Below are 15,732 nucleotides of genomic sequence, written 5' to 3'. Positions count from 1 at the left end.
AGTGGCTAACATCTAATCAGCGGCTTACCTGCCGCCGAACGCATCTTTGGCCGAGCCTTCTTCAGAAACGTCGATGGCGCATCCGTCGAGCGCTTTCAGATAGGGCAAGTGGTAAATGATGAAAAGACGGTAGTTATCCGACTGCACAACAGGGTTGCCGTACAGGTCGAGGATCACCAGCGATGTAAGGCCCTGGTGAAAACCAAAAGATGTTGTTAAATTCCTCAGTTTTATCCGGCTGATTTCGATTCAGTTGCTTTGGCATTTGGGTGTTTTTTTAGCAAGCTAATTTTTGTTCGATTTATGAAGTTATTTAGTAAATTTAGATCGGGCAGTAAATACCAAGTTGGAACGTTGCGCGCCACACATTTCCCAGCACAACTGAGGAAGCGGTATGGAATTAAAATTATTATTTGTACCAAAAAACTTAAGAGCCAACTTAACTAACAATTCAATCATAAACTGAAACGCAGGAATTTTTGTACAAGCTCGTATCGACACGTCTTAATAATCAAGATGATGTCGATCTACTCGACCATTTGGTATTTGCATTTCATTATCTAGCTTCAATACAGATCTGTACATAGTGTCACATAGATATTTGTGCCCAAGCATATTCTCAATGAGGTTGTACACTAATGTAAATGACTAACCTTGAGTTGAAATATTTCCCGAATGTTAGAGACGCGGTTGTTTCCGATATACAGTTCGATCACAGAGTTGATGCTGGAAAGGCCTTTAAAGGATGATATTCTGACAAAAAGATCCAAATTATAAGCTTTAAAGGGTCAGTTGCAATGCCAATTATGGCTTGAAACGTGGTACGAAAATCATAAGGACATTTTATGTTACAGGGGTGGGCGAACGTTCTAGCTTGCGAACCGCATTTCAAATTAGTTTTTAAAACAGTAGTTTAATGCTGCAGAGAGTGCTTTAACGTATGGTGGACTTTCGCCACGCCAGAGTACACTGGAGTAGGCTGTCACAACACGTCACAATCACAAACAATGCGTAATATGGAGTTTTAATAAAAGGTGCTTTTCAAAACCATTGTAACAGCTAAACTTTGTTCATAAAAGAGTTATGTAAAGCTTATATGTTTAAAAATACCTTTCGAAATATCCTGCAACATAAACTACACGAGGCCAATCGAGACAGCACGAATACAGTGTTAGAAAAAACTTCTAAAATTGTTGATGCTCCAAGGCAACATTGGGCATCAATTTTGTGCCGTCGTGTTAATTTTAAAAATTGACGCCGAGAAGTCTATATTTCCTGTGGACCGCAAAAGCCGTGCAGTTGCGGTGCCTGAACTAGGCTGATTTAAAATCAGAATGTTTTTATTTTACGGAGACAACGATATAAGCAGTTCACATGTAGCCGTTATCAAGCTTTATTCAACCGCAATGGTTAATTTGACGTTACTATGGACCGGTGTCCACTGAAGTGTGACCAGCACTCGAACCAAGTGCTTTTGGCGTTTCGCGTTTGATTCTATGACATACAGCTTATAGATTAGCGGCTTATATCACCGTGGTATATTATCGTGTGAACTGAGATTTGTGAAAATATACCCAAAGAGCAATATCAACTGAGTGAAGTGAATTTAACTAAAGTTAAAGAAGTTAAAGACTAGTAATTTAGCGGCCTGCTCTTTGGAGTCAGTCTTGACAAGGAACGTGTGAGAGACTAATAGGCAGCCATGGGCCCTGGTCTTAAGAGCCAGTGCATTCTTACCCGTAACTACACCCCTCGTTAGCTAAACACATTTATCAAATCCGTTGGTTTTTCGCCCTTAATATACAGGATCGAACCCACTTCATTGAAGTATTTGGATTTCACCTGTTGTTTTCGAGCGACAGGTAAAGCAGCATTGGAAGTTTCTCCAGGCCAACGCTCTCCATGGCCGACAGGTAATTGCTCGCGAGCTCCAGCCTTCGTAGCTTTACTAGCTTCGCGATGCCTGCGAGAACAACGGAGAATTAATCACAACGATCGTTGTTTTCTGTAAAGCGGAAACGACAAAGATAACACATACATAACAATTAACGTGTATAATAGGTTGTATCTTTATGGAATCCAAAATCATTGACCTCCGGTTTCTACTTACGCGTATATAAACATTTAAACTGACGATGGAAGTATTGGCGAAATATATAAAGCAGGGGTCGGCAACCTACGGCCCGCGAGCCGGATCCGGCCCGCCGATGTAATTCATCCGGCCCGCCAGCTCTTTGAAAAATTAAACACGACTCTATTTCACATACTTTTTGACTATTTTAACTAAGTAAGTGCAAAAAATTTTCGCGCTTAGCGCCTACCATCATTCTACTTCCTGTTTGTTTACGTTTTGCTGCTGTGTTTTCTCCAAGATCAACGCTTTTTTACCGTTGCGCCGTGGAAGGCCGCTAAGTGCGTCACGGAAAACGTATTTAAAATGTTGGAGATATATTTTTAACATTTTTGTATTTCGGCAATGTAATAAAAACTTGCAAGAAATTTAAAAGAAATGCCAGAATACCCTAAAAAAAAACGCGATCGCTTCGCTCGCCAGGTGGGTCTTGACTTCAAAACTAACAAACACCGACCTAGATTAACTTTAAATGTTATTTTTATTACACTTTTATTAGTAGTATGGATGACGACGTGTGAACTCGAATTTTAAACCAAACCAACGCTTTTTTTCGCGCTTCGCGCCAACACTTTACTGTAAACGTAATTAAACACATTTTAATGGCAAAAACGATACGAGGCCCGGCTGATTCACAGTTGTTGTAACATGAAAATAACACAATTCTTATAGTTATCATTTTGTGCGGCCCGCAGAGACCTTTCTGAGTTTGGTTTTGGCCCGCGACTAGAAAAAGGTTGCCGACCCCTGATATAAAGGGCAAGTTTTCCTAGAATTAAAACCATTGGAAGAAGGCTTCTGTTTGTCTATCACTTTCCCACTGACGCGTATATAAACAATGAAACTCTAAGTTTAAAAACCAGAGAAAATACAGGATCAGACATTTCTAAGAAATAAATATTTCGTCCACGCATACTGGCATCGTCAGTTTCCCGTAGAAGAGTATTGCTAAAGTACGGTTACCTTCTAGCTTATAAATGCAGTTGTCTTGGAGAGAGAGTTCCTCTAGTCTGGTGCAGCATTCGAGCCCGTCCAGCTTGGTGATACAGTTGCGATTAAAGGAAGCCCAGCGGAGGTTGTCCAGCTTTTCGAGGCCGGTCAACTTGCCGATGAACTGGCCGTCCAGATTGAGGGAGGTTATCTAAGCGCAAGAGTCAACTGAGAAGAAGGGAGCACTGGTCGATTTATGTGAAATGATTGGGGTATAAAGATGAAAATCTCCGGCTTTTTAAAATAATTTTACGATTTTATATACAAGCATATTTTCTAAAATAACGTGCGTCTTGTTTTTCTTTGACCTTTCTATAGTAGTTTAGGCAATTTCATGAGTTTTCCATAAACCCTAAAAAGTAACTTATTTAATTGTTTTCCACCGGTAGTCAATACAACATCTAAAACGTGTGGTTGACGAGTCGCAAGACACCAATACGGTACTTCAAACTACAATATGGTGTTTATATTGATGTATTTCCAATAGGTCAAAATATTGTCAAAAAATTAAATTTTAGGTCAAAATCTGTCAAAATTTTATTTTTTATGGAAAATTTCTCATTTTTAGGTCCAATATAACCGCCCGACTTTTTGTTTGCAGTTGAATGCTCTTAAAAGTGACGTGCTATAGATATATCGGTATATTGGTATCATTGCGGCAAGTCTATAATGACAAACACAACGCAGTACTTTATAAGATGTCCCCGACAAGGCAGAAAATAGAAATCAGACGCGCAAAGGCGGAAAATAGAAATCAGACACACAAAGGCAGAAAATAGAAATCAGACACACAAGGGTAGAAAATAGAAATCATACCCAAAAGGCAGAAAATAGAAATCAGACACACAAAGGCAGAAAATAGAAATTAGACACGCAAAAGTCCTCCTACCGTAGACATCCAAGAAGAGTCCTTCACGTCAGGCTTATTTCTGCTCATCGCGGTAAAGATCTGGGCCTGGGATTGCAAGCTGAGAGTGTTTGGCAGCTCGACGTCGGTACGTGAATGCGTGGATAGCGATGCCTGTAAAGCAGCTTTCGAGTTTATGAGTACTTCTTTGATGTCGATCGTTTAAAATGGCTGTATTTGTCTAATTCTAAATAGAGGAATAAGGTAGAACTATGTAAAGACAAAGTACTTAGACTATATGAAGCACGGTTGTTGTTGAGCTTGTCAAGAATTCAATATTACTTGTCTTTACATAGTGCCACCTGATTCCTCACTTTAATAGCAGTAAATGTGTATATCAAATCATATCAGCAAATTTGGCCACCTTCTAATGTCGGACCGCAAAAGTTTGCTGGCAACGGTTTCTAGGCACAAAAGTGCGCTAGGCAAAACGAAAAATAAAAGTAGAATCCACATATTTTGTTTTAATAAACATATTAAACTCAATTCATTGTTTTTAATATGTCACAATGACTTAGTTTTCGTTACTTGTATTAACGCGATTCATTCGCGAAGCGTTTCCTTAATATATAATTAATGTTTTGATTAAATTTATTGTTTAGATAAAAATGTATATACATTATAGTTGCACAAGTCAATTTTGAAACGAATTAAAAATTTGATTTTTTATAATGATAAGAAAATTTTTACTCCGACAGAAGCATTAGCATCATCTTAAACCAGTGGTTTCCAAACTTTTTTGGCACGCGGCACACTAAAAAAATCTATTTCGCGGCACACTTTTAACAGAACAACAATAGAGTAATTTTACAATCGTCCTAAACACACGACAAACTGTATGTAAATGTCTCAAAATTATTAATTTGTAATGAATAGTGTGTATTTAAGTCTAAAATACTTGCGTGTATGCCTTTGGTAATACAAATACTCTCTTTTCCGAAATAAAATAAAAGTTTCGCGGCACACTTGACAATCTCTCGAGGCACACTATAGTGTACCACAGTTTGGGAATCACTGTCTTAAACATTCGAATAACCCCCAAACAGTTTAATCTCATCTACTAAACTTCCAAAATTTAAAAAATTTGCAACAATTTCGGTTTGCTCAGTAGCCAGGAATTTAAAAAGGCAAACAAAGAATTTATTTACGAGAGACGTCCACTAAAAGTGTGCACGGACCGAGCAAAAATTAAACATAAAAGAAAACAAAAAATGGTAAGGTAAAATATTCTCACCTGCGTGATCCGCGTACCAGCAACTAGCCTCAAAGCAGCCGCTGCGTCGGTCTCGCTGACCTGCGAGCCGTTGAGGCTGGTGAGAGTCTTTAGCCGACCGATCACCCGCAAGAACAAGTAGTCAGCCTGAAATATACAGAAATCGAATATTTGGTTTCGTTCACCCGTAGATGTCGGACGAACGGGGAAGATAGAAAGTACAAATATGCTGCCTCTTTACTGCACAAGACGGTGGTGAGGGTAAATTTATTTACCTGGTTATAGCGTATTTCGTATAGATTGTCAGGTAATCTAATTATTTTAGAAGCATTTTTAAGCCGGGAGTATACCCGAAGCGGAACTTTATAGACCGGTTTTAGGCGATTTTTTTCCCGAACCGTAACCGAACGAACTGAACCGAATATTTTGAAAGGATTTAAACCTTAACCAAACCCGAACCTGTCAAAAAAGCGACTCACTCCAGCATGACGTCACAAGTTGTATTTAAGATATGCCATGTTCTAAATTTTATGAAAAATGTGAATATTGATTAAATTAACAGTTTCCTATCAATTTTACAGATATTTTAATGATGAGCTTCTTGCTTTATAATAAGTCACGAAACCTAATTTTATTACGAGTTACAATTAAATATTTATTCTCTACATTTATTGAACCATAGTTTTAGATTTAATGCAATTTCTAATGTATCCGAACTGCAACTTTATGAACTGGTTTTGAAATCACAATAATCGAACTAGAGGGAGCTGAACCGTAACTTTTAAATTGCCTTAACAAAAAACGGAACTGAACCATATTTCAAAAAAAAATCATTGAACCCGAAGCGAAAAAGTCAAACGGTTCGACACCCTGTTTATAAGGCAACTGAAATACCTAGCCTACACTTTGTAAACGATGTTCCGTTAATTCAATTTGTTTAGTCCGTGGTTTTTAGCCGTGGCCATATCCCTTCTCTAGTGTCTAGAGCAGGGGTCGGCAACCTTTTTTGCACTGCGGACCGGTTTAAAACTAAAATTTTGTCGCGGACCGGCCTTAAAAAACAACAAATGTTCAGGAAAGGAAACTTATTACAACTTTCGATGCGAACTATATGCTTGTTTTGCCTGAAGGAAATGCTCCCATCTAAGAATTATTGAACTTACTGAAACCCGCGAGCGGCATCCGGCCAGCCAAACAATTTTGTTTAACGCAGCCCGCAGCTTATTTCAATAAAACTTTTAGGCCTTTACGTTTTTTCTTAAATTACACTGGTATAACATATTCCTATATTCTTACCAGCTTCTCAAAATAAGAATATTTAAGTTCGTTTTTTCAACAAAATTTTTTTTTTTTTTTTTTTTTTTTTTTTTTTTATGTGAATTACTGTAGAAATATTACAAGGATTTGATTCAATGGCAAATTGTCGAGCACAGTCTACATTAAATCAGGCCAACTTTGCTGTCATTGATTCAATCAAACAAAAAAGCGACTCATTTCCGGTCATGACAAGATGACGTAAGTACATAATCAATATAAAATCCCTTGCAAGAGAAAAAAGGGCGGTTTTAGTATGTTGAGCAGTTGTTTCTCAGCATTATGCTCGCAGCGACTCAAATACCAAGCGTATAGTATCACAACGAAGCTTTGGCACCGAACTCTTTTTTCCGAACGTTTTATAATAATCATAAAGCAAACAAAACACACATCAGACAATCGCACTAATGAATTCAAATCGAAGCAACACGAACTATGCCTTCGTATTTCTTCCGCAATTTCCTAAATGTTAGCCCAGAAAAACTAAACAAATCTAACCAAGTTAAATACTGAAACACTTTAGAAAGTAAGGATCTACCGCGGACAATCTTATTGTCTTATTATTGTTTCTTATTGTCCGCGGGATAATTTCTTATTGTCCGCGGGATAATTTCTTATTGTCCGCGGGAGATCCTTACTTTCTAAAGTATTTCAGCTTATTTGATACGTCAAAGCGAATCCCCGTCATTGTGGCAGTATTATGTGTTCTCTTACGACCAAAGAGGTTTGCCAGGAGGCTAAATTTGCTTTCCTTCGCAAATGTATTAATAAGAAATGATTTTATGTTTTATCTGTTTTAATTAATAAACAGTCTTAAGATCAAGTTAAATACTATAATCGGCGACACAGGCCAATCAAACATCCACCAATTTTAGGGAGGACTTTAGTATCCGAATTGCTGAATTGTACATCCCGGCCATAGGCGCCGAACTTTAAAAATTCCAGGGCGTTATTTTCTAGACAGTGCAAAATTGTTTATTAATTAGATAAAAATGTTAGCTCATAACAGCTTTTGCCTGATATCACTGAGCCAACCATTTCGCCCTTTTAACACCTTATTTTCTCGCATCTTTGGGCAAAAGTAACGAAAATTGAAAAAAAACGCGTAAAACGTAAAGAACATAGTTTGGGGATATTATGCCCTCGTGTGTCGTGTCTATATAGTAACTCGGGAAAATTTTAATCTCTTTTGGTAAACTAAGATTGTGCTACAGGAATTATTTTGCACATTTATTTATAACTTGGTCGAATTCCAGGGCGTCTAGAAACGCTCTGCACACCCACGTTCGGCGCCTATATTCCCGGCAACAAACCATCTCCGTACCTTGATCCAATGGTTGTTTCTGAGGTCAAGCGAGTTAAGCAGCGGGGTGTGTTTCCTCAGGACAGTCAGGTCGTCGCGCAGACTCGTCAGCTGGTTCCAGCTCAGGTTAAGATCCCGCAGTTTGACCATGCCCTGAAAAGTGATTAAACTATAGAAACTAACAACCAATGTTGAGTTAAACTAACAACGATTAATAAACGCGTATGTGTGTGCATCTTTCATTAAATATATTTATATTGAGCTATTACAGAGTCAGGGGCCTACTTAAACCACTGGCTATATCGCCTCTTGGCGCCTTTAAATGCAACGTCAGACCACTGGATTAAAGCTTAAAATTCAATCTAAAATCGATATTTAGTGCAAAGCAAAAACAGTATTTAATTTACCCTCATTCCTTCCAGCGAGTTGATCTTATTGAAGCTGGCGTCTACTCGTTCGAGTTGCGACATATGAGCGATGTCCTCGAGTCGGGTGAGTTCGTTAAAACTCACCACGAGTTGTCTGAGTTGCGACAGGCTACTGATCCCCTTCAGTCTGCCGAGTCCGTTTCCGTGCAAGTTGAGAACCTTGGGCGATAAAATGCGTTTAAAAAATCGACATATTTGGGTGATAACTGCAGGCAGGCCTGGATTAACCATTAGGCTACTAAGGCTATAGCCTTGGGCCCTGGAAAAATTCGGCCCTCAGTTGTATTTTTTTGGTGTTCAACAGTTGGAATTCAATACAGTTGTAGCGTCTATGTCATATGCAATTTTTTGGCAACCTGGCACATTGGTTGCCATCATTAAACCATCTGTTCCTTTTACGAAATAGCAGACTTGATTTACTTCACAAATTTGCTAGACCAGTTAGAATGACCATAGTTTTTGTGTGTAAGTTGTCAGGTTAGTAAGAGTGTGTTCTAAATTAGGCCTAGGGCTCTAGGCTTATGGGAGTTATGGTAATTAGGCCCTTCTCTAGTAAACAGCCTTTGGCCTACAGTAACCTTAATACGGCCCTGACAACAGACCAGTGTTTCTCAGCGTTTTATGGCTTGTGGCACCCTTATACGATTTCTTTCGTAGGTTATTTAAATTAACAAACCATAACTGGAACTGGAACAACACGCATCAACTCATTACACAGCGTAGAAAGTTATAATTGGATTTATTTCACTCTAATCTTACACAAAAAGTTACAAGAGTTGAGCAAAAATCGGATTCTTAAAGATTCTCAAATATCTCTCAGCACCCTTGAGCATTAGAAGTGGCACCCCGGTTGAGAACCACCGCTATATAGGCGTGTATTTGTCGTTGCATCGACGGCGGTATACTAAAACGACATCGGTGTACAACTGCACATCTCAGGTTAAGGCCAAGCAATACAGATCAATTAAGCGTTTCTCAACTCTTCAACTGATCAGACAGTACTGGCGCCATTTGGTATCCGATGCAGCCGCGACTAAAATTTCGGGTAAAGGTATCCAAATGCCAAGTACCGGGCATCCCTATAAAACTATAATAAACAACTCGGCTGGTAATTACATCGAACTCGCCACTCGACTGAATTTGCAAAATCTGAAGTAATGTTGGGTATAGGCCGTTATCGTTGGTCAAAAAACGACTTCAGGAGGCCTAGATCATACTTATTGTATACACGTATAACTGTGTATAATTCATTAATTGTCTACACCAGTGTTTCTTAATCAGGTGAATGGTTCACCCCAGTGTGAATAATTTTTTTGCAGGGGTGAACCAACCAAAAGGGGTGAATAAGGGTGAACCGTCAGAAATGGATGATAGCTTGCGAGCAGAGCGGATATTCCGGGTATGCTGGTATATATAGACGAGATAGTTTTATCATATCATGAGACAAGGGTGAACTAAATCTGAAGATAGATGCTAGGGGTGAATAAAACTAAAAAAGTTGAAGAAGCACTGCTTTACATTATACAGATAATTATAGACGTGTGATTATTTTACATACACAAAATGTATGGCGAATGATGAGTTACTTGGTTTAACAACTCACAGTGATCTGAGACACCGACATGGCGCGCCCCAACTTGAGTAGAAGCTCTTCAGACAAAGCGACCAGCCTTGGACGGGGGCGCACCTGCGGGGGAAGACCCTCCGCCTTGGCGTCGGCGGCCTTTTCGGTCGCGAAGATCCCGGGGCCGTCGCCCGGCCCCCCTGGGGAAACAACCGCGCCGGCGCCGAGCGTTCCGTTGGCTGTCCAGTCGCCCACGCGCAGCTGGAAAGGGGTCGACGGTTTCTGGGCGTAAAAGTGTACACGTTGCGGCCGGTTTTTAGACGTAAAAGTGTACACGTTGCGACCGGTTTTTAGACGTAAAAGTGTACACGGTTGCGGTCGGTTTTTAGACGTAAAATTTTATGCTAACCGATGCTTTAAGTAAGTCGAAAAACTACTTGTAATTAAAATAGGTTACTTGGTATGACGCTTTAAAATGTTATCTTTTTTAAATGGTAATAAAACATAAATTTTTATCAAACTATTGACTAGCTGGAAAGCGGTAAATTCAAGTCTGAAACCATAATGCAAACTAAACCCGAGTAATCCACCTTATCCACTGTAGAATGTTATTTGTTTAAGTATGCACAAGTACATCGTTTTTTAATATTAAGTATGCACATTGTTTTTAACGATAAAGTTATATTTAAGATGTAATTTAAATGTCAAAATCAAGCTTTATTTTGAAACACAATACACGTTTTTTTTTAGTAACTCCAATAAAAATATAGAAGCCATAATATTTGATAAAAGCGACATTTCGCAATTTACAGACGTTTCAGCAATAACTCATGCCATCATCAGTGAAAAAAAACAATGTCACTTTTATCAAATATTATGGCCTTTATATTTTTATTCAAGCTTTATTATTCTTTAAAAAATACCAAATAATAAAAAGTAAAAAAAAATAGGTTTAAAACTCAATGAATTCAAAATACTTGATTTAATTAAATCGAAATCAAATAAAACACAACAAATGCCTAAGTCTTAGCATTATTTTAGGAATAGCGGCGAGCTTACCTTGGCAATGTACTCGAAGTCGATGATGTATTCAGGTAGAATGAGTTCGTTGTCGAAAACAAACCACTCGCATTGGCGTGTGCTGCATTCGCAATCCTCTGCAAACAACATCAACCAATGAAATAATAAGCTATTGCTGCCAGGCATAATGTATAACCGAGTGTTGCTCATTCAGCAGTTTTATTATATAACAAAACACTCGGTGAAACATCAAACAATGTCAACGTCAAACTGATATTTGTTGTTCTTTCTTGACAACGAGTGTGCAAATCAAGTTTATCGGCGATTTGCAATATTGTTTTATGATTTCGATTAGGGACGGAGACAACAAACTATACTGTAAAAAAGAAACCTTTTGAGTTTGTTGTAGTTGCCGCTGAAATTGAATCCCGCCTGGAACGATAGACACTGTCGATTTTATAATAACGCTCCTGTGTAATTCTGCAAAAAAAAAACCCAAAGAATCATTTAATGTTCTGATGTGTCATGCAAAAACACATGTGCTTATGTTTAGCACAGCGGAGTGCTAAAAACACTACTACTCGAGCTATACTTACTTTGCGTTTCCTTGAGCGGGAGCGCTTTTTCCAATGTACACCTTCGACACGATGACTTGGCCTGAAATAGCGAAAAACATGCCATATTTTACGTTCAAGCGGTTAATCTACCATTTCTGTTTGGAGGTAAGTAGGGTAGTGCTTCCCGAGATTTTTACAACAAGAAATCCGGTAAAATTATCGTAGTTATATAGATCACAGGATAACAACAGCTTTATGCGTGATCATTTTGTAAGGCAAAGTCATTTCAGAAATGGACAGTATGTTTTAGGAATATGTTTTTTAAGCTTGGTAAATAAAATATATTTTCGGTTTCGGAATATCCCGCACTTATGCCAACCGAATTGGTATCCCTCACACTAAAAACTTAAGTTCTGTTAAGCACAGGTCAATGCAGTTATGCTGGTCATTTAGCCTACCGTGTCTGAAGGGACAAGGATCTGCGAAGGTGGACGAACGAGCTTCCTGAATCAAATGATCCATTCTCGGCCGCTCGCAAATGAACAAGCTGTTTGAGAGGGGAACCGCGTTTGCCTGAAGAAATTAAAAGTAGCTAAAAACTATTTTTTTGTTTGTCAACACTCAACAGAAACATTCATGAGAATATTAAAGCAGGAATTTCGCCTTTCCTAAAACTTCGCCTAACGATAACGTTACACTTATTAACAGCTCACCAGCAGATTAAGGGGACAGAGGCGTATGCAGGGATAAATTATACAATACATGCTGTTATTGAAAGATGCACACACAAATGTGTGTTCAACAACTGTAGATCCCCTTCAATATAAAGTTGCTGTACTAAAAAGAATCTACCAAGCATTGGCGTCATGGCCGTTTTTCGACTCGCTCCGCTCTGAGCTCAGATGGCAGAGCGACAGTCCCGGTATGCCCGGAGGTCGTGAATTCGAACATCACTTTTGGCCGTATCAGGACTTATAGCTGAATTCACATTAGCTCAGTGATATTGAAAAAGGTACTTAAAATACAATATTAGAACATCACTAATCAAATTCTATAATTTTATGTAATTCCTATCAGTGATTTCTCACTAAGTTAAAAATAAATTAAGATTTGATTAACGTTCACAAAATGCTAACCAGGGAAATAAACAAGGTAGTTACAAAAAAATAAAATAACTAACTACTTCTGTATGGGATTTGATATTTATTCTACGTCTTACTTTACAACCTCCAACAATTATATTCAATAAAAGATAACGAAAACATTGCAACGTTTTTTTAAATTATAAAAAGGAAAATAAATCTGGCTTTTAAAGCTTCCAACTCCCAATAAAAAAAATCGAAAAAATTATTATAAACTGGGAAAATTGCATTTAAGGGGCAAAAAAAGTGACAAATGATGATGGCTTTTCATGTAGGGAATCAAACATAGTACAGTGGGTCCGCTTATTCTTCACAAACTCGTCAGAATGTCTTGGAAATCAAACAACGACATAAAACAGTGGTTTGGACTCCGTGTTGTTTTGCATTCCATTATAAGTTCGTGGGTTTATGTTTGTCACGCTCAAATATATATATTCTATAATCTATATAAGATATATATATGTATATATAATATATAGTTGAACAATTTGCATTTGAATGTTCATCAGGTAACGATAAACTGTAATATTTGTTAATACACTATGATCGATTAAGTTATTCCACGTTTAGGCACACATATAGTGGCATTTTTCATGAAGTATGCAACAATTTACATTATCAAGCAACAGTACAGCTCGGTAATATCTCTTATATTTTCACCTCGTCCCCATTTGGCTTTAGGAAACCCCTCTGCAGAATTTTGTGATGCTGTAGCCTTGCTGCCGGCTGCTTCGGATCCCAAACGTAAAAAAGGTAGTCGATCAGTTTTTTGTAGTTTCTGTGCAAAGATCATAATATAATTAAGTACAAAAGTATATTTCAATCAACTTTAAACAAAATAACAATCAATATAAAAATGTGCTGAATTTCGTGGTCATATATAACTTGCATCACAAAACACAATTCGTTAGGTTAGCAATTTAAATAGCGCTAACATGTTATATCTAGGTATTGCTTATTTTGTTCACTTGGTGTGTCGATGTTAATAGGTATGCGATATTTTATAGCAAGTAGGTTTGTCCGTTTTAAAATTATTTTAGTTATCGTGATATTTCTGTTAGTTAGGACTCGAGCCATACGACCGAGATAAGAACAACATCAACGTCAGAATAAAACACAACTCGGAATAAGGCCAAAATAGGACTAATACCTAATGGTAATAGTACCGTCTAAATCGGAATAAGTCCTAAATCCGTCGGATTAAGACCTAAAAGGTCAGAATCAGGCCTAAACAACACTTTACCTAACCTCAAACCCCAACCCTAGGTACATCACGAACTCCCCTAATAATTTCAACACTAACCCATTTTCTAACCCCACCCATTACCCACCAATATCTCCAAACAGGACCAAATATCCGGTGCCGAAACAGCGGCGCCCTGACAGTGCCGGTCAGACTAGGGCGTCCAAACGTAGTCACCAAAACGGCCGATGCCAGACCGATCGTCCCATACCCTCTACCACAGGTCGGGCGTTATTTTGGCCATTAAGGCCTTCTTCCGACGAAATTAGGCCTCATTCCGATGAATTTAGGTCTTATTGCGATGAATTTAGGCCTTATCCTGATGAATTTAGGCCTTATTTCGATAAATTAAGGCCTTATTCCGATGAAATTAGGACTTATTTCGATAAAAGTAGGCCCTGTTTCGATGAATTTAGGCCTTATTCCGATGAATTTGGACCTTTTTCCGACAGATTTAGTTCTTATTCCGATGAATTTAGGCCTTACTCCGACAGATTTAGGTCTTATTCAGCCGATTTTGATCTTATGCTGTACCTGTACTGGATATTACTGTGTATTTTGCTTTTTAGGTCTTATTGTGCGTTCCATTTAGTTATCCATATTCTGTTTCCAAAGTTTGCCTAAAACTAATTCTCTAATGAAATTACATACACTCGTATGCAATTCGCACCGATACCGTATCGGCATTGTATATTAACGAACACTTTAAGCTGCAACACAATATTTTAAACATCAATTGCAATACACGCTATATAACCACATGGTGTCGCCATTTTACTTACTTGTAGTTGGGGACTCCCCCTTCGCTGCCACCGAGCAAGTGTACTTTATCGTCGAAACGAGTCCTGAGCACTCGGTTGTGGACCATTGTGATGCCGTGGATCTTTATGCCTGTCACATTGTAGGCCTAGTGAAGAAGCAAGAGGGCAGTGTCGTAAACAAGTCATTTTGAAATGACTAAGTTCCCCAGTCAAGTAAAAAAAAGTCCCCCAGTCAAGTCGTTTGTAAAATAACTTAAGTCCAAGTCAAGTCTATTTTAATAAATACCAAGTCAAGTCCCAGTCAAGTTATAATTAGAGCAAGTCAATTCCAAGTCAAGTCAGTTGTCATAAACATACACGTTACGCTACTGAAATTAGGTAAACTCATTAGATTATGAGAAATGTCTTAACTAAAAAATAACAAAAAGGCAATAGAGGGCAAGTAAATTGTTTTATGTGCAAAAATATGGATAGATAACCCAATTAAAAAAGTTTAATGAAAACACTTAATTTAAAAAAAAAAGTAGTTTGTCTAAAAGACTAAGTCAAGTTAAGTAATTTTTTCACAAAATACTTAAGTCAAGTAAAGATATTTGAAAAAAGTGACTTTAGTCATTACAACACTGCAAGAGGGTGACCTCCGAGGTAATCGACGCTTTTCAACGTATGCTAAGCACTTTTAATGGCGAGAAATACCCGTTATTTGCATTTTGTACAGCACTCAAACAATAAGACCGAAATCAGCATAACATCGTCGTCAGAATAGAGCACAATTTGGAGTAAGACGAAATACAAAAGGTGGTACGCAATTATAAGTATAGTGCTTTGATTTACTTCTCAGTCACATTACCTGAAGATGATACAAGTTCGCATCGAAACGTCTGAATTAAGATGATGTCAATCTGCTCGACCATTTGGGCATTGCAATTTATATTATTAAGCTACATTACAGATCCGTGCATGCTGTACCGATAAAAGATACATCTTATGTCATTTTACTAGCGCTTGTTGCTCTATCCGTGCATTGCAACTGCGTTTTTTCTTACTTTTTCTACGGTTGTGCGGGGGATTGGTCAACATCCATACTATATATAAACTGTTGCTACCAAGCATGGTAATATTAATCAGAAATAAGTTATTTTGGTAATTGTAATTCTTA

General features: G+C 38.0%; 1 protein-coding gene across 2 annotated transcripts in view; it reads right to left on the bottom strand.

Annotated features, from left to right (window-relative positions):
* The window catches only part of LOC146136768 (leucine-rich repeat-containing protein 9-like), a 31,037-nt gene that overhangs the window by 9,417 nt on the left and 5,888 nt on the right, over nucleotides 1-15,732 (bottom strand). For both annotated transcript variants that reach the window (XM_083395041.1, XM_083395042.1), the window contains exons 11-25: nucleotides 14,595-14,719; nucleotides 13,230-13,347; nucleotides 11,886-12,000; nucleotides 11,467-11,527; nucleotides 11,262-11,350; nucleotides 10,910-11,007; nucleotides 9,890-10,132; nucleotides 8,266-8,445; nucleotides 7,880-8,011; nucleotides 5,263-5,388; nucleotides 4,011-4,142; nucleotides 3,095-3,272; nucleotides 1,843-1,963; nucleotides 654-753; nucleotides 29-192 (exon numbers count right to left, since the gene is read on the bottom strand). In XM_083395041.1, coding sequence (XP_083251167.1) covers nucleotides 29-192; nucleotides 654-753; nucleotides 1,843-1,963; nucleotides 3,095-3,272; nucleotides 4,011-4,142; nucleotides 5,263-5,388; nucleotides 7,880-8,011; nucleotides 8,266-8,445; nucleotides 9,890-10,132; nucleotides 10,910-11,007; nucleotides 11,262-11,350; nucleotides 11,467-11,527; nucleotides 11,886-12,000; nucleotides 13,230-13,347; nucleotides 14,595-14,719 — 1,982 coding nt within the window. The remainder of the gene's footprint in view (nucleotides 1-28; nucleotides 193-653; nucleotides 754-1,842; nucleotides 1,964-3,094; nucleotides 3,273-4,010; nucleotides 4,143-5,262; nucleotides 5,389-7,879; nucleotides 8,012-8,265; nucleotides 8,446-9,889; nucleotides 10,133-10,909; nucleotides 11,008-11,261; nucleotides 11,351-11,466; nucleotides 11,528-11,885; nucleotides 12,001-13,229; nucleotides 13,348-14,594; nucleotides 14,720-15,732) is intronic.

The sequence above is a fragment of the Ascidiella aspersa genome, chromosome 8, assembly GCF_963924565.1.
Source record: "Ascidiella aspersa chromosome 8, kaAscAspe10.2, whole genome shotgun sequence".
NCBI classification, from domain to species: Eukaryota; Metazoa; Chordata; class Ascidiacea; order Phlebobranchia; family Ascidiidae; genus Ascidiella; species Ascidiella aspersa.
The sequence above is the reverse complement of the archived record's forward strand: the minus strand, read 5'-3'. Positions and strand labels throughout refer to the sequence as shown.